Here is a 26,046-nt window from a genome sequence, read left to right as displayed (position 1 = left end):
ATCCCCGAAACCCAAGCTCTTAGCCTCACTGCATTTTATACTTCTCTGTTTTCTTAGTTCTCATGTCTTCCTCTTTCCAAGGCCAAGTTTCCTGTACTACTCCTCTACCATTCTCTGTATTTTGACCTTAGTCTCCTTGATTTAGGGAGCAGAATAAGGAGAGAGAACCACACAGCCAGCTACAGTAAAGGTCAAATATTGCTGCTTGAATGAAGAGAAAAGCATACTTTGTCTTTCACTCATCAATTGGGAGTGATCACCAACTGATAAAACGTCCCTTCACAACAAGGCAGCTCTTGGACTGTGTTGCAAAGATGAATTCTTCACACAGGACATTAATTCCTCAGTGTTAAAATTTGTTAGGTTGAGAGTTTGCTCAGTGGTGTGCAGCAGTTCAGATGTTATAGTTTCTCCAAGGTCAAAAGTGTGATAGAAGTGGGGTAAGATATGTGACTTATGTGGAATTCTTCTTTCTTATTTCTCTTGTGTTGTCCTTATTTAAACTTGGAAATGATACATCTCCTAAAAGGCCTACCCTCCAGTAGTAATTTTATACTTTTCAGTTGTAGGACACCTTTATACTAAAAATATTGAGGTGCTTTCATTTATGTGGTTTATTTCTAATATTAGTTAACGTATTAAAAATTGCCTTGATTTAGGGAGCAGAATAAGGAGAGAGAACCACACAGCCAGCTACAGTAAAGGTCAAATATTGCTGCTTGAATGAAGAGAAAAGCATACTTTGTCTTTCACTCATCAATTGGGAGTGATCACCAACTGATAAAACGTCCCTTCACAACAAGGCAGCTCTTGGACTGTGTTGCAAAGATGAATTCTTCACACAGGACATTAATTCCTCAGTGTTAAAATTTGTTAGGTTGAGAGTTTGCTCAGTGGTGTGCAGCAGTTCAGATGTTATAGTTTCTCCAAGGTCAAAAGTGTGATAGTTGTGGGGTAAGATATGTGACTTATGTGGAATTCTTCTTTCTTATTTCTCTTGTGTTGTCCTTATTTAAACTTGGAAATGATACATCTCCTAAAAGGCCTACCCTCCAGTAGTAATTTTATACTTTTCAGTTGTAGGACACCTTTATACTAAAAATATTGAGGTGCTTTCATTTATGTGGTTTATTTCTAATATTAGTTAACGTATTAAAAATTGCCTGAGTGATACTAAAACCCATTTCATGTTAACATAAAAATTTATTTTTGAAAAACATACATATATTTTCCAAAGAACAAAAAGGATTGTTTTATATTCTTTTTGTAAATCTCTTTAATGTCTGTCTTAATAGAGATAGCTGAATTCTCCTACATTTTTCTGTTTTCATTATTTTGTAGTATGTTGTTTTGGTCAAAGCATATAAAGAAAATCTGTCCTCAGAATGGTATATAGTTGGAAAAGGCAGAATTTTTTAAATGACATTTTCAGATAATAGTATACATTGTTCTTTGATATTGTACCAAACTGAACCAGTGACACTTTCTGAAAGGTGAAAAATATGAAACTGTATTACATTTTTATACCCTGTTATTTTAAAATTCATTGATTCATCTGGTGCTTCATTCAGTTGTATCCTTTACTGATGAGTCATTTATTATGATTGAGCAGATGTTCCAAATGTTAACACTCTGTACAGTACCCAAAATCACACATGTTAATATCAATGTTAATATCAGCAACCATTTATCAGAAAAGTCTTCCATTATTAAAAAGCTGCCCAGGTCATAGGAGCAGATACAAGTCTTCTAAAATTCTAATTTTTGTTTGAAAGCTTGAATCTTATCATTTACAATAAATACTGTCAGTTGTTTCCCCAAAAGTGACAAACTTATTTTGTTAAATTTTGAGAAAATGTCTACAGTATACATAAGTCTAAATAGTCATAATTTGCCATATATTCTTTTAGTTAAAATGGTCTCTATAGGAGAAAAAAAGCGACTAGGTCAGTTTGCAGCTGTACTTTCCCTTCAGACAATCACTTTACTTTGATACACAGCAAAAGTACTTCATGTGTACTTGCTGTGACAAATACACAGAAAATTATAAATACATGCATGTGTGGATCAGAGTTAATAAAATCAATAATTGATTTAATTATTAAATAATCAATGGCTTAATAATTATCAATAACAAGTATTTTGTTACTTTATTTTTGTTCATTGTACTTGTGGTCCTTAAGTGAAATATACCCTTTTAATTTTATTAAGTGTATGTAATGGTGAAGAATACAATGACTCTAGTATAGTTCGGTGCTACTGCCTTGAATCTTGCTAAAGCACCCATCATTGTTTTGAATCATCAGTATAGGTGTCAATACATTAAAAATGGCAAGTAATATATTAGTGTTATTATGAGAATAGTGTGATTTACAGATGACCTGAAATGGTCTGAGGGACCCCTGGTCTGAGGGGTCCATGGACCACACTTTGGGAACCACTACACTGAAGAATCAGTGTTCTCCCCCAGTATTCACTAGCTTATATCTTACTCTGTATAATAGCTCAGGAGTGTAAAGATAACTCATCTTCTGTTAATATGTCGAGTGATCAGAAGAAATAAGAATGCTCCAGTCATTCAGGTACAGATATAATGTAGCCAGTGCACCATGTTCTTTCCACATTCTATCATCTGAGTTAGGTGCTCTTCTGCTCTTTTAATATGCTTAGGCTCCATGCCCAGATGTCTTTTTTTAGGAAGGTACCTTTAAGGAATTTACTAAACTTAATTATTAGTGTCTAGCATCTCTCTCTTTTGCCTTTGACTTAGTGCTTTTAAAAAGGAATGTATTAGCTAAATTGACTTGGGTAAATTCATTTTCCACCTCTGTGTGTGTGTGTGTGTGTGTGTGTGTGTATATATATATTTCTCTCACAAAGGATCTTATCACTAACAAATCCACTAGCTATAGGGTTGTTAATACTAAACAGCCCCTGGTAAATAGACTCTTGCATTTAAATATTCTCCAAGACTTTCTTCATTGTCTTCTAAGCATACAGTTATTTTAGATACTTGAGTCCCTAACAGACATGTATGTGATATTTCGATGAGAATTTCCACCAGGATGACTTTGATTCATCTTAAAATCAGTTGTTTCTTGACTATTGTCTGGTACCAAAGGACTATAGGAATTCAGAAACATTCATCACCCTTCATGCTAGTACGATGGTGTTCACGAAATACCTTTGTGCCACAAGAATTGGACGTGGGCCACAGATACCTGTTTCATACAAGTGCAACCTCTTGGGGGAAAGCTTTAACTTAGATTCATAAGGCACCTTCCATTGATACCCTTGAGAGCAATTCATTGTCCCCAGCCACTACCTTTCTGGTCAGAGTTTCACACTTGGCAGGGAGGGAGGAAGTGAGAACAAAGCTCCAGTCCTCAGAAGAAAGTCTCTCCCTTTTGCCCAAATCACAAGATTTTAGTGGCTATAGTATAAAATGGAGTGTTTGATTTATACTGTAGTCACTTTTTTCATAGGAGAGGAAATGAAAGAAAACTCTTCAAGGCAAGTTTTGTAACATTAATAATTCCCTTGATGGGACTTCTCTGGTGATGTAGTGGCTTAAGATTCTGGGTTCCCAATGCGGGAGGCCCAGGTTTGATCCCTGGTCAGGGAACTAGATCCCATGTGCCACAACTAAAGATCCTGCATGCTGCAAGTAAAAAACCCCATGCAGCCAACTATTTTTTAAAAATTTGTTTTGCTTTTATATACTTGATGTTTCTGAGATACTTTATTTTCTGGCTGTATAACCTAAGAGCCTTCAATTCTACCACCACTTTTAAATTCCACTTTTACTCTAAAACAGATAAGATACATTTTGAAGGACTTACTCATGTTAAAATTGTTCAGTAGATATAACTCTTGTCCAGGGAGCCACTAGGATGATTCTTTCTGTTTTAGTTCTTTAATAAAAGGGAGTAGTTTTATTTAGAAAAAAATAATAAGCACTGTGTATATTTGCACGTCACTTTGCCATGTTTAGGGGCATTTCTACTCTTTCATTTTTCTCATTTGAGTTCTCAGCAAGGTGCAGGTTCTTTTATCCTTTATTTGTAAGAAGATTACCTGGCTTGTTATCATCAAAATTGGTGGATAAAGAAGCTGAGCCATGTGACTTAAGATCCTACTGCTTTTCAACCATATCAAGTTTAGGGCAGTCACAAACCTCTGCCTGTGACTTCCCAGTCATAGCAGTCTAAGGATTATACTGTTTTTAGTTATCCCTCCAACATTATCCTCATGATAATGTTCTATTTTTAAAGCATCTACCTAAAAGTCAGAAAATACCAGCTGCTGAGACTTTGGGCTAAAATCCTGAGGGCTACTCTAGTCTCAAAATTCCTTGCCCCACATTATGCTCACTCATTTTGGGGCACCCCCAACTGAAACGTTCAGTAACCTGCTGTCCTTGGTGTAGGAGTACAATTCAGTTTGGCCTAGCAACCACAGTGTCAAGTTAATTCTTACCTCCATGAGGTCCCAGTGTGTCCTCAACAAATATATAACAGAAACAATTCATTAACCTTTGAATAAACTGGTTACTTTTTGTTTGTTCATTCAGTTATCAGACATTTAATGAATAATGTCAGAAATATGCTTTAAATGGCATTACTAATTTACAAACAGCTTGCAGAGGAGTTGGTTTAATACCAAAGGTAAAAACGGGTAGTTAATAAAGCAACACCATGTACCTAGCCTTGTTCTGAGTACTTTATTATATAAACTTACACCTGTCAACTGCCACAAGTTCCTTCTTGTTTTCCTACTGGAAAATATATGCTAAACATTCTTTGGCTTATTGCCTCTTTGTTTCCTAAGCAGCATAAGATCATATGAAGAATGTTTTGGTATACTGAAGGGTGCTTGAGCATACCTGATGCATGCTGTGTTCCAGGAATGAGGACAGGCTGATGGTGCAGTGTGCTTTCTAAAGAATAGGGATAAAAGATTAACGAAGTTAGAAGATCAGTAGGGTGAGTTTTTGAGGATCTATTTAGAGAGACACTGCTTATTTTGACTGTTATCTTTTCCATATATAACTACTTATTTTTCTCCACTGCCCATTAAGGATCATAATTTATTTAAAATTAAAAGGTTGTATTTGGTTTGTCCATAGGACTAAGTTAAGAATAAGAATGTAACTTATTCTTAGATTTAAAGAAATATTATTAAAAATCTTATATTTTTTTAGGTAACTGAATGTGAAATATTTCTGTCACTTCTGGTGAAATTTCTGGATGCAGATAAACCACAGTGGCTACGAGCTGTTGCAGTGGAATCAATACATAGACTTTGTGTGCAGCCTCAGTTGTTGAGGTAAAACCTCAGCAATATTTTGTTAAATGGATAGGTTAATATTTGTGCTACTAGGGAAAGTTTATTTATTTCCAAATAATGATTTCTAAACAAAGACAATTGTATATAGTATGTATATAGAGGGGTGTAGGTATGGACAAAAAGTGTGATTAGTGATTTCTGTCAGTTGAATTTACTGAGTTAATACGACCAAGATAATATTTTTAGGACACTGACCTTATTCTGAACCTTTGTCCAGAGTTAGTAAAGTCACTCAAGTATAATGAAGAAGTTTTAAGTATAGCGTTGAGACTGATTGATCACCATTATTTTCTGTTAAAAAATGTAAAAAAATTTAATATATATTTTCTCTAGAAACATTTAAAATTATTTTACAGGTCATTTTGTCAGTCCTATGATATGAAACAGCATTCTACCAAGGTTTTTCGTGATATTGTGAATGCACTGGGATCTTTTATCCAGTCCTTGTTTCTTGTCCCTCCTACCGGAAATCCTGCTGCAACAAATCAAGCTGGTAAAGGCTAAGTCACATTTTGGTTTTTATATCCTGCCATAATTTACAGTATTCACTATTCTGAGCGGATACTGACCGAAATCCTCTGACTAGAGAAATTTGGGTTACCTAAGTATTATATATGTTTACTTTATAGTATTTTATATTTCTTTATATTTTATATATAAGTATAAAGACTTACACTTAAAGAGTAATTTGATCACACCGAGGTAGCTGTGTTTATTTCTTTCTAGAATATATTTTCTTCTCATATACTTTCAGTTCCTCTCATCACATATGAACACAAGTTTAGGTACTAATTTTCATTTTAGAAGAATCTTCATTTGGTGCCTCTCTTTAAAGAGTGTGGTTACTACTAGGGTAGTATCTATCAGTCTTTCTTTTAATGTAACAGGTGAACATAATTTAAGTTTGGAAATCAGTGTATAACTTCTTGTTCCCTTTAACTTCTTTCACTTTCATTTTTAACTTTCTGATTAGTGGCCTTTTCTATTCTTTATTCCTACCTCTACTAAAAGATGATTTAACAAAAAATACGTTACAATGTTTGTCAGTATTTTTACTTATTAGTACCTTTGATATAAAGAAGGAAGTGGTGTTTTGGGTAGACCAGGAGATGCTCTAGTAACCAAAATAGGATTGATAAATTTCATTTATTTGCGCAGTGTCCATTCTTACAGCATAATATTAAAAAAAACTGAACAGGTGTTTGAATATTACAGATTTGTACTTAAGTAAATTGGTATCTTTGATTGCTTTCCCTTGTCTGACAGGTAACAATAATTCAGGTGGCCCTGTCTCAGCACCAGCTAACTCAGGAATGTTGGGGATTGGTGGAGGTGTTACTTTGCTACCAGCATTTGAATATAGAGGAACTTGGATACCTATTCTGACTGTAACAGTACAAGGCAGTGCTAAAGCAACATAGTAAGTAGTAGTAGCATTATTTTGTAAGGAATGGAGTTTATATTTTATACTAAAGTATTTTTCTCTGCATTATACTTAAAATTTTAGACATACTATTTCTAACAAATTTAAGAAGTAATTTTCTTCTGTTATCTTTTGAGAATTTTATCTATGACTGGATTTTGTTTGTTTTCTTTTGTTCTACTTGAGGACAGTTAACAGCATTATAAAACAATGTGGTTTCTTTACTTAAGACCTACTCACTTGTTCCATATGACTTTTCAGTTTAACTATGTGGTTTGATTTCAGGCCTTGTGGACTTAGGTCTTCTGATACTGAGTGACTCTCAGCAAATTAGTTTACCTATTTAAAAATATCAGTGTCCTCAACTATAAAATGGGAGTAGTGATATATCTACCTTTCAGGACTTTATATGTGAAAACAGTTAAGTGTTTAACTGACTACACTTTTTGGGTTTAACACAGAACTTTTAGTGAATTAATTAAAGTGTTTAATGGATTCCACATGTGTTATTTCAAAATTTTTGTCATTAGCCCTTTTTAGTTTAACAACAGTTTTTAAAATATTCAGCTGTGTATTGTTGATTTTTTCTTAAACCTTAATGAACTGAGATAGCAAACTTAGTGCTTACATAGATAAAGCAAGCAATACTATATATGTTTAACATTGCCACAGTTAACTGTGAGGCAGTTAATTAATATATTTTGAGTAACTGATACACATAAGGGCTTCCCAGGTGGCTCAGGTAAAGAATCCACCTGCCAGGCAGGAGATGTGGGTCAGATCCCTGGGTTGGGAAGATTGCCTAGAGGAGTAAATGGCAACCCACTCCAGTATTCTTGCCTGGAAAATCCCACGGACAGAGGAAGTTGTACAGTTCATGGGGTCGAAAAGAGTAAGACACGACTTAGCGATTAAACAGCTGCAGTTGATATGTGTAATTAAAACATTATTCCAGTGACAATAAATCAAGACTCAAAGTATGAAGCAGAATCTCTGAATAGTTTAAATCGTGAATTTATCACAATGATACTTTACTGTGCAGCTTTTTATTTTGCCTGAAATTGTAAAAGTAAAGAATCATGGAAGACTGAAATATTGTTACTCTTAGTCATTTAAAAGACATTAAAATTACTAATGTCTCATGTACGCTTTGCCTTGCTGTAAAGACTAATAATTTGAGTATACTGGAGTAAAAGTGAAAGCAAAAAAGTAAAAGTAAAAAGAAAAAGAAAGTAAAAAAGTAAAGAAAGTAAAAAAGTAAAAGTTGCTCAGTAGTGTCTTAACTCTGCAACCCCATGGACTGTACAGTCCATGGAATTCTCCAGGCCAGAATAGTGGAGTGAGTAGCCATTCCCTTCTCCAGGGGATCTTCCCAACTCAGAGATCAAACCCAGCTTTTCCACATTGCAGGCGGATTCTTTACCAACTGAGCCACCAGGGAAGCCCCTGGTGTATACTCCAGTGTACTAGAATATCAAGTTGTAAAAGAATCAGATTTCTAGCAGTGAAGGAGATATTAATAATTTACCTTACTCATTTCTCTGGGTCGTTTTTTTAAACTGAAACAATCCCAACATAGAACAAAATTGCTGCTCTTATGGACCTGATGTTTTGGCAAATGAGGTAGTCAGTAAAGACACAAATAAACATACAGTATCACTTTGGGTAGTGATTAACTGTTTGGAAAAAAAAAAGTTATAAAGGCATAGAAAGTAAACACATTGAAGGTAGGAACAGAAAGGATATATTTGGGGAAATAAGATTAAGCAAAGACACAGTTAAAAGGAAAGCATAAAGATAATGATACAGGAAGAAAAATAAAAACAAAGGAGAGTAAATACTTGGCCAAATTGTAGAATTTCTTTTTTATTAATAAAATTCTAAAACAAATTGTTTGTTGATCCTCATCAATTAAGAGTCTTGAATTTTAACTAGTTCTGCTACTAAATACAGAGAAGGCAATGGCACCCCACCCCAGTACTCTTGAAAATCCCATGGACGGAGGATCCTGGTAGGCTGCAGTCCATGGGGTCGCTAGGAGTTGGACACGACTGAGCAACTTCACTTTCACTTTTCACTTTCATGCATTGGAGAAGGAAATGGCAACCCACTCCAGTGTTCTTGCCTGGAGAATCCCAGGGACGGCGGAGCCTGGTGGGCTGCCATCTATGGGGTCGCACAGAGTCGGACACGACTGAAGCAACTTAGCAGCAGCAGCAGCATAGTAAGAGTTGAGTTAAAAACTGCTGATAACTGTGTCATTGTCTGCAGTTTCATTGTCTGTATCTCTCAGGCTTTTTGTGAGGAGTTAAATAAGATACATTAAAAAAAGCAAAACTTAGTGTCCCAGACTGAATTTCTCAGTAAATGATAGGTATATATAGGTGTTTTTATTGTTTATTCTGAGTTTTTCATCTTTGTAAACTTCCTACCTTATCTAATATTGATTATGATTAGGAAACCTTTAGAACTTGAGATTGGAAATTGCTTTTCTTATAATGATTTTTAATAATTTTGGTTGTGTTTTAGATGTAAGTAACATAAGATAAAATTTGGCCTTTTGTAGTTTACAATTCATGATTTTAATATATTCAAAAGTTAGGCAACCGTAAGCACCATCTAATTTCAGAACTTTTTCATCACTCCAGAAGAAAAACCCATATCTCTAAGCAGTCAGTCACCAATCTCCTTTCCTACCCTTTAGTAACTACTAATCTACTTTCTGTCTCTATTGGTTTATTTATTCTGGATACTTCATATGGATGAAATAATATAATACTCTTTCGTGTCAGGCTTCTTTAACTCAGCATAATGTTGAGTAAGGTCCATTCATGTTACAGGTTGTATCAGTACTTGCTGTTTGTGGCTGAATAATAGTCCACCATATGATTATGCCATATGTTTGTTGATTGTCGGTTGATGGGCATTTGGGTTGTTTCCATTTTTGCCTATGGATAATGCTGCTATGAGTATTTGCCTGCAAGTTTTTGCATAGACATATGTTTTCATTTCTCTTGAATATATATATACCTGGAGTAGAATTGCTGGGTCCCATATAATGACTCCACGTTTAACTTTTTGATGATCTGCCAAACTGTTTTCCCACATGACCATACCATTTTGCATTTTCACCAACAATGTATGAGGGTTTAAATCTCTCCACATCCTCAGCAATACTTGTTATTGTGTTTTGATTATTGCTGTCCTAGTGGGTAAGTGTTATCTTACTGTATTTCAAATTTACATTTTCTAATGACCGATGACATTGAGCATCTCTTTGATTTGCTCATTGGCCATTTATATATCATCATGGGAGAAATGTCTTATCAAATCCTTTGCTCCTTTTTAATTGAGTTGTTATTTTTTATTGAGTTGTAGAAATCCTTAACATAGTCAAGATCTAGTGCCTTATCGGATATATGATTTGAAAAATTTTTCTCATATTCTATAGATTGTCTTTTCATTTTCTTGATAGTGTCCTTTGAAACATATTAATTTTCAATTTTGATGAATTCAGTTTATCTGTTTTTTTTCTTTTGTTGCTTATTTCAGTATCATACCTAACAAACCATTTCATAATTTGAAGTCATGAAGATTTTTGCCTGTGTTTTCTTCTAAGAGTTTTTAGCTTTAGCTCTTACATTTAGGTCACTGGTTCATTTTGAGTCAATGAGGTATGAGGTAGAGCTCCAACACCACTGTTTTTTAATGTGAATATCCAGTAGTTCTTTCCTCATTGAATTATTCTTTCTACAATTTTAAGGAATTTAAAGCAACAATTCCCTGTTGTTTATGATTTAAAACAGAAGATTTTCATCTTTCCTTCTGAAAGCTATGTCCTAATTTTGGAGTGTGTGTGTGTGTGTGTGTGTGTGTGTGTGTGTGTGTGTGTGTGTGTGTGTGTTAGTCGCTAGACACAGAGTTGTGTCTGACTCTTTGCGACCCCATGGACTGTAGCCCACCAGGCTTTTCTGTCCATGGGATTTTCCAGGCAAGAATACTGGAGTGGGTTGCCATTTCCTTCTCCAAATTATGGAGTATAACTTGCTCTAAAATTTGAATGTGACATACTGATGCTCTAAATATTATCTTACCTTGTTGACAGGTTGTATCTAAGATGATAGGAAGACAAATGTGCTGGCTGTTTCACAGTAATGCTTTTCCCTAGTATGAAAAAATTTTTTCTTCTTTATAGTATTGATTTGATTTTATAGCACCTTATTTACTTCCTTTTAAAAATTATAGTTAAGTTACAATATTGTGTTATTTTCAGGTATACAGCAAAATGATTCAGTGATGCACATAAATATATATATGTATATATACATACACAAGGAATATACAAAAGGAATATATATATATTCCTTTTCAGATTCTTTTCCATTTTAGATTATTACAAGATATTGAATATAGCTCCCTGTGCTATAAGACCTACAGTAGGTCCTTGTTTACCCTTTTATATACACCTTATTTTAAAAGCACTTAAGTCAGAATTTGAGACGGTTTTGTAATCTGTTTGTCTTTTTCTGTTCTGTATATGTGTTTATTTTTCTGATGTCAACAATTAATGAAAATCTTGGCACAACTTGGAGAGGCAAAAAATAAACTATTATTATTATCAGTTATGGCACTGGTCAGGCCTTAACTTTTCTAATCAGTTTCTTAGAATACCATTATGGAACCATTCTTCAAAGTAAGCAGATCTAGTGGTGGCCATTTACTTTTGCTATTAATCTTAGTTTCTGTAATGTACAAATTATGGAAATAGATTTTTATGTATTTTCATTATTGTGGCTTCTCATTAAATACCTGATTTTTTCATAATTTCAGCCTAGAGATGTTGGACAAAGTTGAGCCCCCAACTATACCAGAGGGTTATGCTATGTCCGTGGCATTCCACTGTTTGCTAGACCTTGTACGTGGAATCACTAATATGATTGAAGGAGAGTTAGGAGAAGTTGAAACAGAATGTCAGACTACTACCACAGAAGCAGTTTCTTCGCCTACACAGTCATCAGAACAGCAAGAATTACAGTCGACATCAGACCAGATGGATAAGGAAATAGGTATATTTATTATGATTCTATATTTTAAATTTTTATCTTGGAATAATTTTAAAGTTAGAGAAATTGGAAAAATAATAGTTTCCATATACTCTTCACTATGCTATCCCAACTGTTAACACTACCATATTTGCATTATTTTTCTATATATATATATCAGCATATTTTTTTCTGAACTATTTGAGAAAAAGTTTCAGACATAATTCCCCATTACCCCTTAATACTTTAAAGTGTATTTTCTAAAAATAAGAACAGTTTCCTACATAACCACAGTATAGTCACCATCAGAAATTTAGCATCAGTTCAGTTCAGTCGCTCAGTTGTGTCCGACTCTGACATGTTCATCAGTTCAATATGTCATCGAATCCCAGATGTCCTTCAGATTTTGTCTTTTGCCCCAGTAATGTCTGTTATGGTCTAGGATTACATGTTGAGTTCAGTTCCATGACTCTATACCCTTCTTAAGTCTGGAACAATTCCTTAATTTTTCCATGTTATATGACCTTGACATTTTTGAAGAGACAGGCCAGTCAACTTGGGTTTATTTTCGTTTCATCGTAATTAGATATAATAGATTGATTTTTGGCAGAGCTGCCACAGAAATGTTGCTGTGCTATACACCAGTGTTGTTAACTTTTATCATTTGGTTAATGTGATGTCTGCATCCTTTCTTCAGTGTAAAGTTAGTTAATTTTTGTGTAGAAATACTTTGAGACATCTAGGAGAGCTTTCCCTTCCTGATTTATTTTCTTTCATGTGTTTATTTATATTAGTACAGACCCTTGTATTCCTATTTTTTTCAAAGTGTTATCAATACAATCTGTGATTGTCATTATTTGATTTGACACTCAATTATCTGCGACATGGCCATATGGGATCCCTTTCATGCTGGCTCCTATGTCCTTTTATCATCACTAGTTCTTTTGTTGTTTTCTGACCACTGCTTTACTGTCTGATACAGCAAACTGCTCTAAGCTCATCTTGGATTTTTGTTGTATAATCCAGGGATAAGTTATTTTTCCACAGAGCCCTAGTTCATTTTAGTGGAGAGCAGTATTTATAAACTAACATATGGACACTAGATATGCTTCCTGCTGCTTGAATAGGAAATACACACATATATGAGCACATATTTCTGTACATTTAAAAAATATATATCTATTTTAAATACCATGAGGACACACCCAATTTTCTAATTCTAGTTTAATACTATATGATGTACTTGTAACTTGCCATTTTTGGTGTTTACTTCTCCAGCAGTGAGAAACTTGATCCTATTTTACTCAATGTATTTGCTCATTTGTATGGTTTACAGTGTGTATAACCAGTCTCTTGGCTGGGCTTGCTTATTACAGTTTCGTACTGCTAGCTGGTTGCATAGGCTGAAAGTTTGGCCCAATGAAATGGAAGGGAATAGGAACTGATTTTATATGTATATTTTAAAGGTATCAGTCAGTATACAGAAAGATCTTATTATTGATATTTTAAGACAACTTAGTTTTAAGACTTGGGAATTCTCTGGTGGCCCAGTGGTTAGGAACTAAGATCCCACAAACCATGTGATGTGGCAAAAAAAAAAAAAGATTTCTTGGATTCTGAAACTAGTGTGGTTTTAAAATTTTCATTTATTCAGATATATACTAAAGGTTATAGCTTTAGTATTTAACAGCAGAGGTGTTTTTTGAATAGTTGCTATATTATCAAGTGATGAGGGGGATTTTAGAATTTGACATGTTGTCAAGTGCTGTGACATTTGTAATTATCATTAAATATTGTATGTGTTTCCTTTAAGTTAGTAGAGCTGTTTGGGAAGAAATGGTGAATGCCTGCTGGTGTGGTCTGCTTGCTGCACTGTCACTCCTTCTTGATGCCAGGTATTAAGTCTTTATAAGTTTTATATTGCATGTGACAGGTGAAAAAAAAAAAAAAGCAACAAACCATTTTAAAGTGTATATTTAAATTTATCCTGAGAATTGTTTCCTAATACTAGTTTTTTATGTTTTTAGAATATTATTTTTCTGCCATGCCCCTCTTCCATCATGTTATAATGGAAAATACAATCCAAAAATTTCAGAATGCCTTTTTCATTTTAAGCTTTACTACTTAAAATTAAGATAATTATATTAATCAATTTCTTTTATGTTTTTCTTCAGAATCATGGAATTTGCTGATTTTAAAATGTTTGATATTTTTAAGTTATATCTTTGAGTTCTTCACTATTTTCTTTGAATCAGAGTGTGTGTCATAAATTGCTTTTATCCAGTTCATATTTTCAGATGTTTATTAGTTAAAATTCCTTAAAGTAGATTGATTTTGAGTTTTTAAAATAGATTTTCTTAAAACTTTCCTGACTACCTAATTTCATTTGGCAGCATACCTAAAAATAATCATACTAAATAAAATACTTTATCTTTTCAGCACAGATGAAGCTGCTACTGAGAATATTTTAAAAGCTGAACTGACCATGGCTGCTCTTTGTGGAAGACTGGGTCTTGTAACTTCAAGAGATGCTTTTATAACTGCAATATGCAAAGGTTCCCTGCCTCCCCATTATGCTCTTACTGTGTTGAATACCACCACTGCAGCCACACTTTCGAACAAATGTAAGACTTCAGCTTCTTTAGAGTTCTGTTCATCAGGTGCTGTGACATAGTGTAGAGAATAGATTATAGAAATTCTGAGTTCAAGCCTCTATTTTTCTACTCCCTGACTCTGACTTCTGCGAGAAGTTAATGTCCCTGAGCCTCAGTTTCTTCCGTCTTACTGAAACAATGGAGGTAGGAGTAGGGAGAATAATACTAATTTTAAATAATAATTGTGAGGATAAAAGAAGATAATATCTGAAAGTCCTTTGTAAACTCTAGCATACTACTGAAATGGGAATGGTTGGGTCTTTTTGTTTTGTTTTTTAAATAGAACTAGTAGAATGGTAATGTTTGCCACCACTTAGATTGACATTCAGAAAATATTTTTTTCTTGTTGAATACTTAAAAACATTCAAGTTTGTTACATGTAATATAGGTAAATTTCAATGGGCTGTCCAGTTTTCAAACTAAAAATGTGAGTATTGGTCTCTAAGTAGAAAAGTTTACTGGGAATGTATGTTTAAAATACTAAGTGTCCTGAATTCTATTTTGCTTACGAGGCAGTTATCAAAGTTTTATAATTTGTTAAACTGCTTTAGAAAATTACTTAATATTTGCTTAACTTGTTTTTTCACCTCTTGAGTTTTTAAAATGTTTGCATATGGATAATAGGAAACTAAATAAATGTCATAGTTGAACTTAGTTTGATCAAATTAATGTTCTAAAATGTAACATGGCTTTGAGTAGAGGATGAAAAGTATATTTTAATTATTTAGGTTTTCCTTTGTGTTCTAGCATATTCCATCCAGGGCCAGAGTGTTATGATGATCAGTCCGTCAAGTGAATCACACCAGCAAGTTGTAGCAGTGGGTCAACCACTAGCAGTCCAGCCTCAAGGGACAGTAATGGTAAAGTACTTTTTCTTTGTTTGGTAACCAATTAATACCAATTAACTATCAAGGACACCTTTTGTACCTTTTTTGTGTGTTTCTCAAAATTTTTCATTATACTTTCTTTCTTTCTTTTATCTGAATGATACTTTTAGAAGAAACTAGATAAATACAGAGTGACATTGTTGTAATCAACTGTGATAGCACAGCTTTTAATCAAATAAATTTGTTCTGTACAAAATCATCCAAGCCTCTTTTATTAAAATTTTTGTTTTTTATGAGAAAATATTTGTATATGATAGTACTTTTTATAAGTTTAAATTTTTGAGAATGCATAGCAGTTCTTACAAAAATATCCTTTTTAAATACAGCTGACTTCCAAAAATATCCAGTGTATGAGGACTTTACTTAACTTGGCACACTGCCATGGGGCTGTTCTTGGGACATCATGGCAACTTGTCTTGGCAACTCTACAGGTATGTTGTAGCCTCTGGGTCAGAGGCCAGTGTTGTATATCTAAGTACTATCAGTTAAAGTCACCAGTGTCTATCAGTGCTTTGGGCAGGCCTGAATAGGCAGTAAGTATGAAAAAGGGCAAGTTGGAAAAAGAAAAAAGACTTGGCTCACATTATATGAAGTGATGGGATGTCTCTCATAATGGCCTGTTCTACTGCCTATGCTTGATGTAATGAGTATTTTGTATGAATGTTAATTACTAATTTCAGTTTAGGTATTAGATACCTAGTCTGATTTTAGTTTTAGTTATTAGAATTTTTTTAAGTTTATAAATTTCTGTGTTCTGATTTTTTTTTTTAATTTTACAGCATCTTGTATGGATTCTGGGATTAAAGCCTAGTAGTGGTGGTGCCTTGAAACCTGGGAGAGCTGTTGAAGGGCCCAGTACAGTAAGCTCTAGTCATTCTTATTCAGTTAGTATTTTGCAGAATGTTTATATGTTACATTCACTTTTCTTCTTCTCTTAGGTTCTGACAACAGCAGTGATGACAGATTTACCAGTGATTTCCAATATACTTTCAAGACTGTTTGAAAGTTCACAGTAAGAGTCAGTTTTTAAAATTGATACAAACATTATTGTTAGCTGTATATGTTAGATGAGAATATCTTATTTCTTCATTTTTATTTTAGGTATCTTGATGACGTATCATTGCACCATTTAATAAATGCACTTTGTTCCTTATCCTTAGAAGCCATGGATATGGCCTATGGAAATAATAAGGTGTGATATTCTTTCTTTTCTATGTTAAATATGAGATATTATTTTGTTGAATAAGGTGTATATTTATTAGGATCTTAGTGTTTTACAAGTGGGAACAATACCTTGTAGGCTAGCCCTGCTCTTTTGGGTTTTTACATTTATGGTGGTTTGTTGAAGGGAGAGTGAAGAGGATACTTTTTGGCTTGTGGTGTGTGCCAGTAGTTGGCCTCCCTGGTGCCAGTATGTATCATGATTTTAAATTGTGTCCACTTGTGTGCACTGAATATTCTAAAAAATATTTATATAAAGAAAAATTGAACATCACATTTATAAATGTGTTCCACAAATTAGTAATCCTAATGATTACAATTTATGATTGTGGCAATGCACATTTTAAATCAAGGAAAATATGTCTCAGTTTCTTTTGCCTTCATGGGGTGGAAATTAAGGAGCTAGTCATTTCTTTCTGAGGGTAATGACTCTCCCTACCTTGAAAATTAAATTTTTGCTTTGCTTATTGATTAAATGAATCAAGCAGTACTTTTGAGAACATTTCTTCTTATACTCTACCATTTTCTGTTAAACTTGGAAAACACGAGAATATTTGGGTTTATTGATACCTTAGAAATTATTTAAAATTCTCTCTACATTTTAAGATTAATAAATATATTAGTTGGACCATTTACAAGTAAGTGAAGTTACCCAGAAAATGATTAGAAAAGCAGAGAATGCAGCTTGTGGTTTATTTAATATCCAACTGTAGGAACTAAAATTACATTATTTGCCTAATCCTTAATTATAATCCTGTGTATTGTAGCTTGTCGTCTTGGCTCATGTGAGTCATTTAAAGATTAGCCAAAAAGATCTTAAAGAGCAGAGTTTTATATATTATGGTACATACTTAGAGAATTATATAAACATGCAGGTGTTTGAAAATATCTGTTATAGTTTGCTCCAAATCAAGGCAAGGATAATATACTGTGAGGTAATCAAATTCTTAATACTACTTTCAGTAATCCTACATCCTTAAGATTAATTCTTAACAATGTAATATTTTTAATAGATACCTTAACTGAATCTGAGCAAGTTTATATGGTAATGACTTGAGAATTTATGTATTCACTCAACAAAGTATAGTATGTTTGCTATGTACATGACACTCTGCTAGAAAATATAAAGGAAATTTCTATTTTCAAAGGGCATGTAAACCACTTGGCTCATGGATAATGTGCCAGATAAGGTGATGAGAGAGTCAGAATAGTTTATCACTGTCAGCTGTTCTGAGTGAGTTAAATAGCTTAGGGAGTAAAATATATATATCACTGTCCTTTAAGATGTGGTTTTACAGTCACCAGTCGTCTCATTTTTGGTCCTCATTTCAGGAATTTGTGCTAATGTGTTGAGGTAACTGATGGTAAAGCTTTCAAGTTCTTCCTTAGAAGGGGCAATGTTGATTACACTTGTGCAGGCATACTGCCAAACTGAGTATATCAACAACAGAAATAAGAAAACAGCTGTTATCTTTGTTGTATGTCAGATACTAACTTATGTATTTCTGTTTAATCACTTAAAACAACTCTGTCAGGTTCAGTAGTAACTGCTTTTTAGAGATAAAATAGAAAAATAGCTTAAATACCCTGCTGGGGTCACCTGTTTAGTAATTGGTGGAGCTTGAATTTGAATCCACATATGTCTTATTCCAGAGCTCCATTCTTATAACCACTTCACTTGTGGCTTTAACTTTGTGTGCATCAAAGTCAGGTATAGGACTTTTTAAAAATGCAGTAGTTAGGACCACATACCAAGCTTCATGGATACAAGAATCTTTGGATATGAGGTCTGGACATATACTTTTAAATGCTGTGTGATTCCTGTGTATCCTCATTAGAATAAAGAGGAGGGAAAGGAGGAAATAATACAGGGCAACATGTATAGAGACTTACTATGTGCCAGGCACTTTCTAACATGAGAGGTCATTTCAGTATATTATTATCTCCATTTTATAGTTTAAAAAAGTTAGCACAAAAGAGAGTGAATTTTTGCTATTTGCAGCAACGTGGATGGACCTGGAGAATATTATGCTTAGTAAAATAAGTCAGAGAAAGATAAATATTATTTATTGTCACTTATATGTGGAATCTAAAATTAAAAAAAAAAAGCTAATGAATATAATGAAACATCCAGAGAGAGAGGAAAGGCGGAAAGGACAAAATAAGGGAATTAAGAGGTACAAACTATTATATATAAAACAAGTAAGTGACAAGGATATATCATATGGCACAAGGATATATTGTATGGCATAGCCAATATTTTATAATAACTGTAAGTGGAATAATATCTGTAAAAAGTTTGAAACTTTATGTTGTACAACTGAAACTAGTATCATAAATCAGCTATACTTCAAAAAAAAAAAAGTTACTCAAGGTTACATAGCTATTAAGTGGTAATGTTGAGATGTTAAAAATTCATAGGCATCAGTCTTAACTACTGTATCATATTGTCTCTAGAATGATGAGGTTCTTTCTAGTACACTAATTTTTAGGGTACTTATAGTGTTAGCACAGGCAGGAAGAGTCAATCTGACCACACTTAAAACCTCAGGGTACTTGTTCAACAGTTTTTACTAGAAAAAAAAGATGATTTCACACATTTCCATTTTAGATTTTTATCAGTACTGTAAAAACATTGTGTATAGAGTCATTACAAAATCTTTTTACTTAAAAATTATAAAATTATGCTCATAATTTACTTTTAAAATTTCAGTTGGCTTCTATTTTTTTTAATGCATTGTCTCCATTTGAAGTACTACAGCTGTTTATCAAAAAATTCTCATAATTCTAGTCAGCTTAGTCTACATTTAAGTATGTTTTACTATCTCTATTAAAATTGGATTAGAGATAGTTGCCCTTTGAACTTTTTACTGAAACTGTTCTTCTAACACATGGACTGAGTAATTCAGCTATTTATGAAGTATACTGATTCGCTTTCTGTTGAAATGCCAGTGACTGAGGAAAGTGGTTTGTCTTCTTTCTCTGCAACTCTTTTATTAGGGTCTAAACTGACAACCTTTACCTCCTCCTTCTTGACATCATTGTTCTTTCCCCCGGTGTCTGTTACCTTTGTTTTTGTTTTTTCTTCATTTTTCCTGATATTCACATATAAAACCTAAGCATTTGAAGACTTTACTAATAAGAATGTATATTAGTTAGCTCAGCCTGCCATAACAAAATACTATAGACTGGGTAACTTAAACTATGGAAATTAATTTTCTCATAATTCTAGAAGGTAGAAGTCCAAAATCAGGATGCTAGCATGGTCAGCTCTTGTGTAGACTCTCTTCCGGATTGAAAGATGCCTGACTTCTTACTGTGTCCCTACATGGCAGGGAAAGAGGGGAAGGAAGGGAAAAGGGGGAGGAAGAGGGAAATGGAGTGCACATAAGCTCACAAGCTGTGTGGTGTCTCTTCTTATGAGGACGTTAAACTTAATGTATTGGGGCCCCACCCTTAGGACTTCATTTGACCTGAATTACCTTCTTATAGACCCTATCTCCAAATGTCATCACCCTCAGGGTTAGTTTCAGCATATGAAGTTTGGGAGCAGTGTTGGAGGGTGGGAGGGGCGGATCACAATTCAGTCCATAGCAAAATTTTGGTCAGAAGACACACATTCTGTGTGTCTGGTATAGTTTTTGAATTTTCAAAGTTTCCCCACTAAAGCAGTCTCTTCCCAACCAAATTTTTCAATTAGGAGTCATATTAGATACTTGAGGGCTTCCTGGTGGCTCAGATGGTAAAGAATACACCTGCAATCCAGGAGACCCAGGTTCGATCCCTAGGTCAGGAAGATCCCATGGAGATGGAAATGGCAATCCACTCCAGTATTTTTACCTGGAGAATCCCATGGACAAAGGAGCCTGGTAGGCTACAGTCCATGGGGTCGCAAGAGTTGGACACGACATAGTGACTAAACCACCCCCACCACCACTCACTCCAGTATTCTTGCCTGGAGAATCCCATGGACAAAGGAGCCTGGCAGGCTACAGTCATGAGGTTGCAAAGAGTTGGAGACAGCTGAGCAACTAACACTTTTTAGATGCTTGAGGGTGGACTGAAAGGCTTGTCAATATGATAACTGAGGTTATGTCATATTTATTTCTAATTAATTAAGTATATTAATTATAGTCATGTTCTTTACAGTTTCTCAGTTTGGTTTACAGTTGAAATACTCTAATTCTCCTTATGATATAAAAAATATGTTTTTCTTCTAGGAACCATCTCTTTTTGCTGTTGCCAAATTGTTAGAAACTGGTCTAGTTAACATGCACCGTATAGAAATTCTATGGAGACCTCTAACTGGCCATCTACTTGAGGTAACCTCTGTTTCTTTATTATATTTACTTTTTATTTATAATAAAGACTTACACAGTGAATTAGTGATGCTGTATAACCATAAGAAAAATCAGCATTAACATTTTTTCTTGTACTTCTCTCTCTATATTTTATCAGGGACGAAAGTTTTATAGTAATCATTTTGGTAAAGGAATAGGTTGAAGACTTTATGACTAAAAATGAGTGCTATAACAATGAAATCTCTGATGTCTCCTTCACCTGTTAGTTTGGGTCCCCTTTCTTTTATTATATACTCTTTTGATCCCCTCAGCTTCAGCTGGTTCTAAAACTTCAAGGCAATTAGGACTGAGACTTAGTATTAGACACTGCTCCTTTACAGACTTCCCTGTGATTATGAGGTAACATTTCTACAAAAGGGAAAAAACCTCAGTATCACTAATTATAGATAGTACCAGGGCATTTTGTCTGGATTTGTATTCAAACTTGAGTGAATCTGAATACTTGGTTGCTTCTTATTGACAACTGCTTCTGTCAAATACATGTTCATGAGCAGTTTAGGTTTCAGTTGCCCTCATTGTTTCATATTATTTTAGTAATCTGAGAAGGGTACTGTTTTTAGTAAAAAAAAGTCCTTTCTTCTTTTTCCCTCCATTTTTGGGGGATTATTTTAATGAGCTATTACAGAATATATACACATTTCTTCATTATGGAATTCTCATCAAATGGCAAAAAATACGTTTTTAAAATTTTAGCTAAGTATTTGATTATGAAGATAGAGCAGATTAGGAACCTTAGTGTCTGCTTCTTCTGTTTACTGTGGTGACATCATTTACTTTTATGAAATCCTTTCTTTTCTGTGAGTTGTTTAGTTTCATCTTTTATCTTCTATCTCTTTATTGCTTCCTCTTGCCTCGTATTCAGAAGGTAAGCTTACTTACATTTTGTATATTTTCATAATTTCTTCAACCCTTATTGACAAACATTTTATATGATTTTTTAAATGTGGACGAGTATGAAATGCAATGTTTTAGTTTTTCTTAAATTAATGTGTGATGTATAGCTTAAGTATACAAATTAAAGATTAATTTTTGTTCCATATGTATGTACCCTTAGGTGTGCCAGCATCCAAACTCTCGAATGAGAGAATGGGGAGCAGAAGCCTTAACTTCACTTATTAAAGCAGGATTAACATTTAACCATGATCCTCCACTTTCACAAAACCAGGTAAAAGAAAGAACCTTTTTTAAAATTACTTAAAGTCATCCTTTCCCATATGTAACTTTATTTGTAGGCCGTGGATCTCTTACAGAAGGTTGATAATCCTGGATTTTCAGGATTATCTATATTAAAAATTTTTTTAAATTTTCTTATAATAGCACTAAACTTAAGTAATAAATTACCTAGAATTGGTCTCCCCATCTAGAAGATTCCTTCTTCATGCAGTGCTAAGTCTTCATACTTTGTTAGCCTCTTTTCCTTTGGTCCTTACCTGTCTTTTTTTTTTTTTTTTCTTCCCCCTACTCACTACCCTTGCGTGCTTAGTCACTCAGCCGTGTCCAGCTCTCTGTGGTCCCATGGACTGTAGCCCTCCAAGGTCCTCTGTCCATGAAGTTTTCCAGGCCAGAATACTGGAGTGTTGCCATACTCTCCTCCAGGGGATATTCCCTACCCAGAGATTGAACCCGTGTCTCCTGCCTTGGCATGTGGATTCTTTACCATTGTGCCACCTGGGAAGCCCTTATATGGGGAGAAACAAGTGGCAGAAGAGGCAAGCACAATAAAATAGATTTTTATTTTTAAATAATTTTAAAGGTTATTTTATACTTTCAGAGTTTTCTTTTGTTGTGAATCCTTTTTCCTGACTCCCATAATCATTCACATATATCTTATACAGTTTTAAAAAGCCCACCAAAGTTTTGTTTAAAGATTGAATAGGAATGAGGCATTTAATAGCCATTCACATTGCCCTTACTATCTTACTGTAGTGTATGTGGATGTATTCTGCAAATTTCCTCAACAAATAATTATTGGGTACATACTATATGCCAGGCAGTATTTTAACTCTTGTAACAGAATGATGTACAAGACAGAAAAGTTCCTTAATTTTTATAGCTTACATTTTAGTGATTGCATATTTTTTTCCTATTGCAGTCTAATTTTTTTGTAAAGCCCTGTCCATGTATATAGTCTTAGCATCCAGCTTAATACCTGGCACATGGTAAGAGCTTAATATGTTTGTTCAGTCAGTGAACCAACTAAATGTATCCTTGGAGAGAAAACTAAAGCTAAGGCAGGTGCTTTCAAATGCTAAAGGAGTAGAACAAAGTACTTTTTTCACTTTTTAACAGTAAAAAAATTTTGTGGTTTTGTGTCCTCTTTGTCTGCTAGTTCATTTTTAGGAGTATTGAGACTTAAATTTAAATACATGTGGTACACATTAATAGAGTAAATGAAATTTTGAAAATTGGAAATTATTTTCTTCTCTCCAAATAGAGCTAAATATATAGGGTATATTTTCTATAGTGAGATTCATTTGTATATGGATCTGTAGATTTAATACCTTTTAACATCAGGTTACTCCCTATTTATCCTGAAATATAGTATCTTGAAGATAGATTTTTATTTTCTGTTATTAAAATATAAGACTTAGGGACTTCCCTGAAGTCCAGTGATTGGGAATCCGTGCTTCTAATGCAGGAGGGGTGGGTTCCATCCTTGGTTGGGGAACGAAGCTCCCACATGTTACTTCTGTGGCTAAAACATAAAAAATTTAAAAAGACTTATGGGGCTTCCCAGTGGCTCAGTGGTAAAGAATTCATCTGCCAATGCAGGAGACACGGTTTCAATCCCTAATCTGGGAAGATCCCACATGCTGCAGAGAAACTAAGCTCATGGGCCACAGCTACTGAGCCTGTGCTCTAGAGCATGGGAGCTGGAACTGTTGAGCCCACATGCTGCAGCTACTGAAGCCTGTGTGTTCTAGAGCCCATGCTCTGCAACAAGAGAAGCCACCACAGTGAGAAACCCATGCACTGCAACCAGAGAGTAGCCCCTTCACGCTGCAACTAAAGAAAAGCCCGTACGGCAACAAAGGCCCAGGACAGCAAAAATAAATTAATTAATTAAATTATTTTTTTTAAAAAAGACTTAGATGACAAGATAATCCTAATGATTACTGTTAAAGAAATCATTTTTGATATTTATTTTACTAAAAAATTTCTTTTTACCATTGCAGTCTGAGTGAAGGTGAATTTAAACTTGAAAGACAATAGTAGAACCTTTCCATGTTCTGGAACTTCGCTGATTAGCTTCTTACCTTCTTTTCAGAGGCTGCAATTGCTTTTATTGAACCCATTAAAGGAGATGTCGAATATTAATCATCCAGATATACGACTCAAGCAATTAGAGTGTGTGCTGCAGATTCTTCAGAGTCAAGGAGATAGTCTTGGACCTGGATGGCCATTAGTGCTGGGAGTTATGGGAGCGATCAGAAATGATCAAGGGTAAGTGTTTAAAATTAACATCCAAAAAGTAATAGGAAAAGGGAATTCTGCCTAAAATTATGAAATGATCGTAAATTTTTTATGTATGCCTTTTTTGCTTAAGTTTATGATCTAAAATAGTTTTCCTTACCCTACTCCCAGGGGGCTGTAGGGAATCATTAGGGCTCACTTTTATTTTGGAAGGATGGAAAAATTGCTATTTCTTTATCATTTATATATGAATACAAGGTTCTTACAATAAGAAAAATCCATCAAACAAACTTTCCCTTTCTCATTCAATGTCTAAATTTTGTTTGGCTAGTTTATGCAGAATAAAAATAATATGGTATTAATACATATTTTCTTTTTTTAGTTTACTGCTTTTCTTATGCCCCTGAGCTGCTTTATTTTTGTTTGTTAATTATTTTAATTAAGCATATCTTTTTTACATTTATGTAAATGTTGAAGTACTATGTGAGTACTATGTTAGAGAAGATTTTCTTGTTCCAATTTTAAGATAAAATTTTGATTTATTCAAATTAATGTATGTATTTTTCCTTCCATTTCTCTTAAATACATGAATATAGATTTTCTTTTGTTTTTCAGAGAATCCTTGATACGAACAGCATTCCAGTGTCTTCAGTTGGTTGTGACAGATTTTCTACCAACAATGCCTTGCACTTGCCTGCAAATAGTTGTAGATGTTGCAGGTAGCTTTGGACTTCATAACCAAGAACTTAATATTAGTTTAACTTCAATAGGTTTATTGGTAAGTATGATTGCCTTTCTTATATAATCTAGAAATCACTGTTTGCAACTGAGAGTGAGTGCTAAGCAAGTGTGCTTTTGACTCTGGAGGAATCATTTAAATGACTTTTAAGTACATGCCAAACATATTGTATGAAGGGTTAAGTAATATTATTTAAGAAATAATTCTTTAAGAGCTGAATATGTGGAATAATTTTGATCTGTTGAGCTGAAATTTGGTTTATATAAGATTTGTTATGGGAGGATTTAGGAAACAAATAATGGTACATACAAGAGAAATCAGTTGACTCTACTGATAGTAACATAAAATTTAAATTTTAAATCCAATTTTTAAAAAATATTAAAAATTAAAGGTTGCACTCTGAAATTCTGAAATGAGATAGATAAACTTGACAGAGGAAGAGATATTTTCATTAAATCCATTCTGTTAGGAAAAGAGTTTCTGAAGTAATTGCTTTTAAGTTTTATTCTGAAAATCTATCTGTTGCATATCTATGTGTTTAAAATAAAAATCTCTGAATAGATATTTTTCTCCTTGGCTCTTTAGTGGAATATTTCAGATTATTTTTTTCAAAGAGGAGAAACTATTGAAAAGGAATTAAATAAAGAAGAGGCAGCACAGCAAAAGCAGGCAGAAGAAAAAGGCGTGGTTTTGAATCGGCCATTCCACCCTGCACCACCGTTTGACTGCTTGTGGTTGTGTCTTTATGCAAAATTGGGTGAACTATGTGTAGATCCCCGTCCTGCTGTCCGGAAGAGTGCAGGGCAAACTCTGTTTTCAACAATTGGTGCACATGGAACTTTATTACAGCACTCAACGTGGCACACTGTTATTTGGAAGGTACCGTAAAATACCTTGAGTTATCAGTTATTAATTGAGACATGCTTTTATGCATTTTCAGCAACAACAAATTAAAA

At 34.0% G+C, this 26,046-nt stretch overlaps 1 protein-coding gene across 5 annotated transcripts in view; it reads left to right on the top strand.

Moving 5' to 3' along the window:
* MON2 (MON2 homolog, regulator of endosome-to-Golgi trafficking) overlaps positions 1–26,046 on the top strand; it is a 111,140-nt gene that overhangs the window by 43,346 nt on the left and 41,748 nt on the right. For all 5 annotated transcript variants that reach the window (XM_003586085.6, XM_002687551.7, XM_010805233.4 and 2 more), the window contains 16 exons: positions 5,204–5,328; positions 5,706–5,842; positions 6,616–6,769; positions 11,603–11,838; positions 13,628–13,709; positions 14,254–14,438; positions 15,216–15,328; positions 15,682–15,786; positions 16,135–16,215; positions 16,294–16,367; positions 16,457–16,547; positions 20,797–20,898; positions 21,992–22,102; positions 24,206–24,381; positions 24,967–25,129; positions 25,676–25,969. In XM_003586085.6, coding sequence (XP_003586133.1) covers positions 5,204–5,328; positions 5,706–5,842; positions 6,616–6,769; positions 11,603–11,838; positions 13,628–13,709; positions 14,254–14,438; positions 15,216–15,328; positions 15,682–15,786; positions 16,135–16,215; positions 16,294–16,367; positions 16,457–16,547; positions 20,797–20,898; positions 21,992–22,102; positions 24,206–24,381; positions 24,967–25,129; positions 25,676–25,969 — 2,229 coding nt within the window. The remainder of the gene's footprint in view (positions 1–5,203; positions 5,329–5,705; positions 5,843–6,615; positions 6,770–11,602; positions 11,839–13,627; positions 13,710–14,253; positions 14,439–15,215; positions 15,329–15,681; positions 15,787–16,134; positions 16,216–16,293; positions 16,368–16,456; positions 16,548–20,796; positions 20,899–21,991; positions 22,103–24,205; positions 24,382–24,966; positions 25,130–25,675; positions 25,970–26,046) is intronic.

The sequence above is a fragment of the Bos taurus genome, chromosome 5, assembly GCF_002263795.3.
Source record: "Bos taurus isolate L1 Dominette 01449 registration number 42190680 breed Hereford chromosome 5, ARS-UCD2.0, whole genome shotgun sequence".
In the NCBI taxonomy this organism is placed as follows: Eukaryota; Metazoa; Chordata; class Mammalia; order Artiodactyla; family Bovidae; genus Bos; species Bos taurus.
Note: the sequence above shows the minus strand (reverse complement) of the source record. Positions and strands in the feature narration are given on the sequence as shown.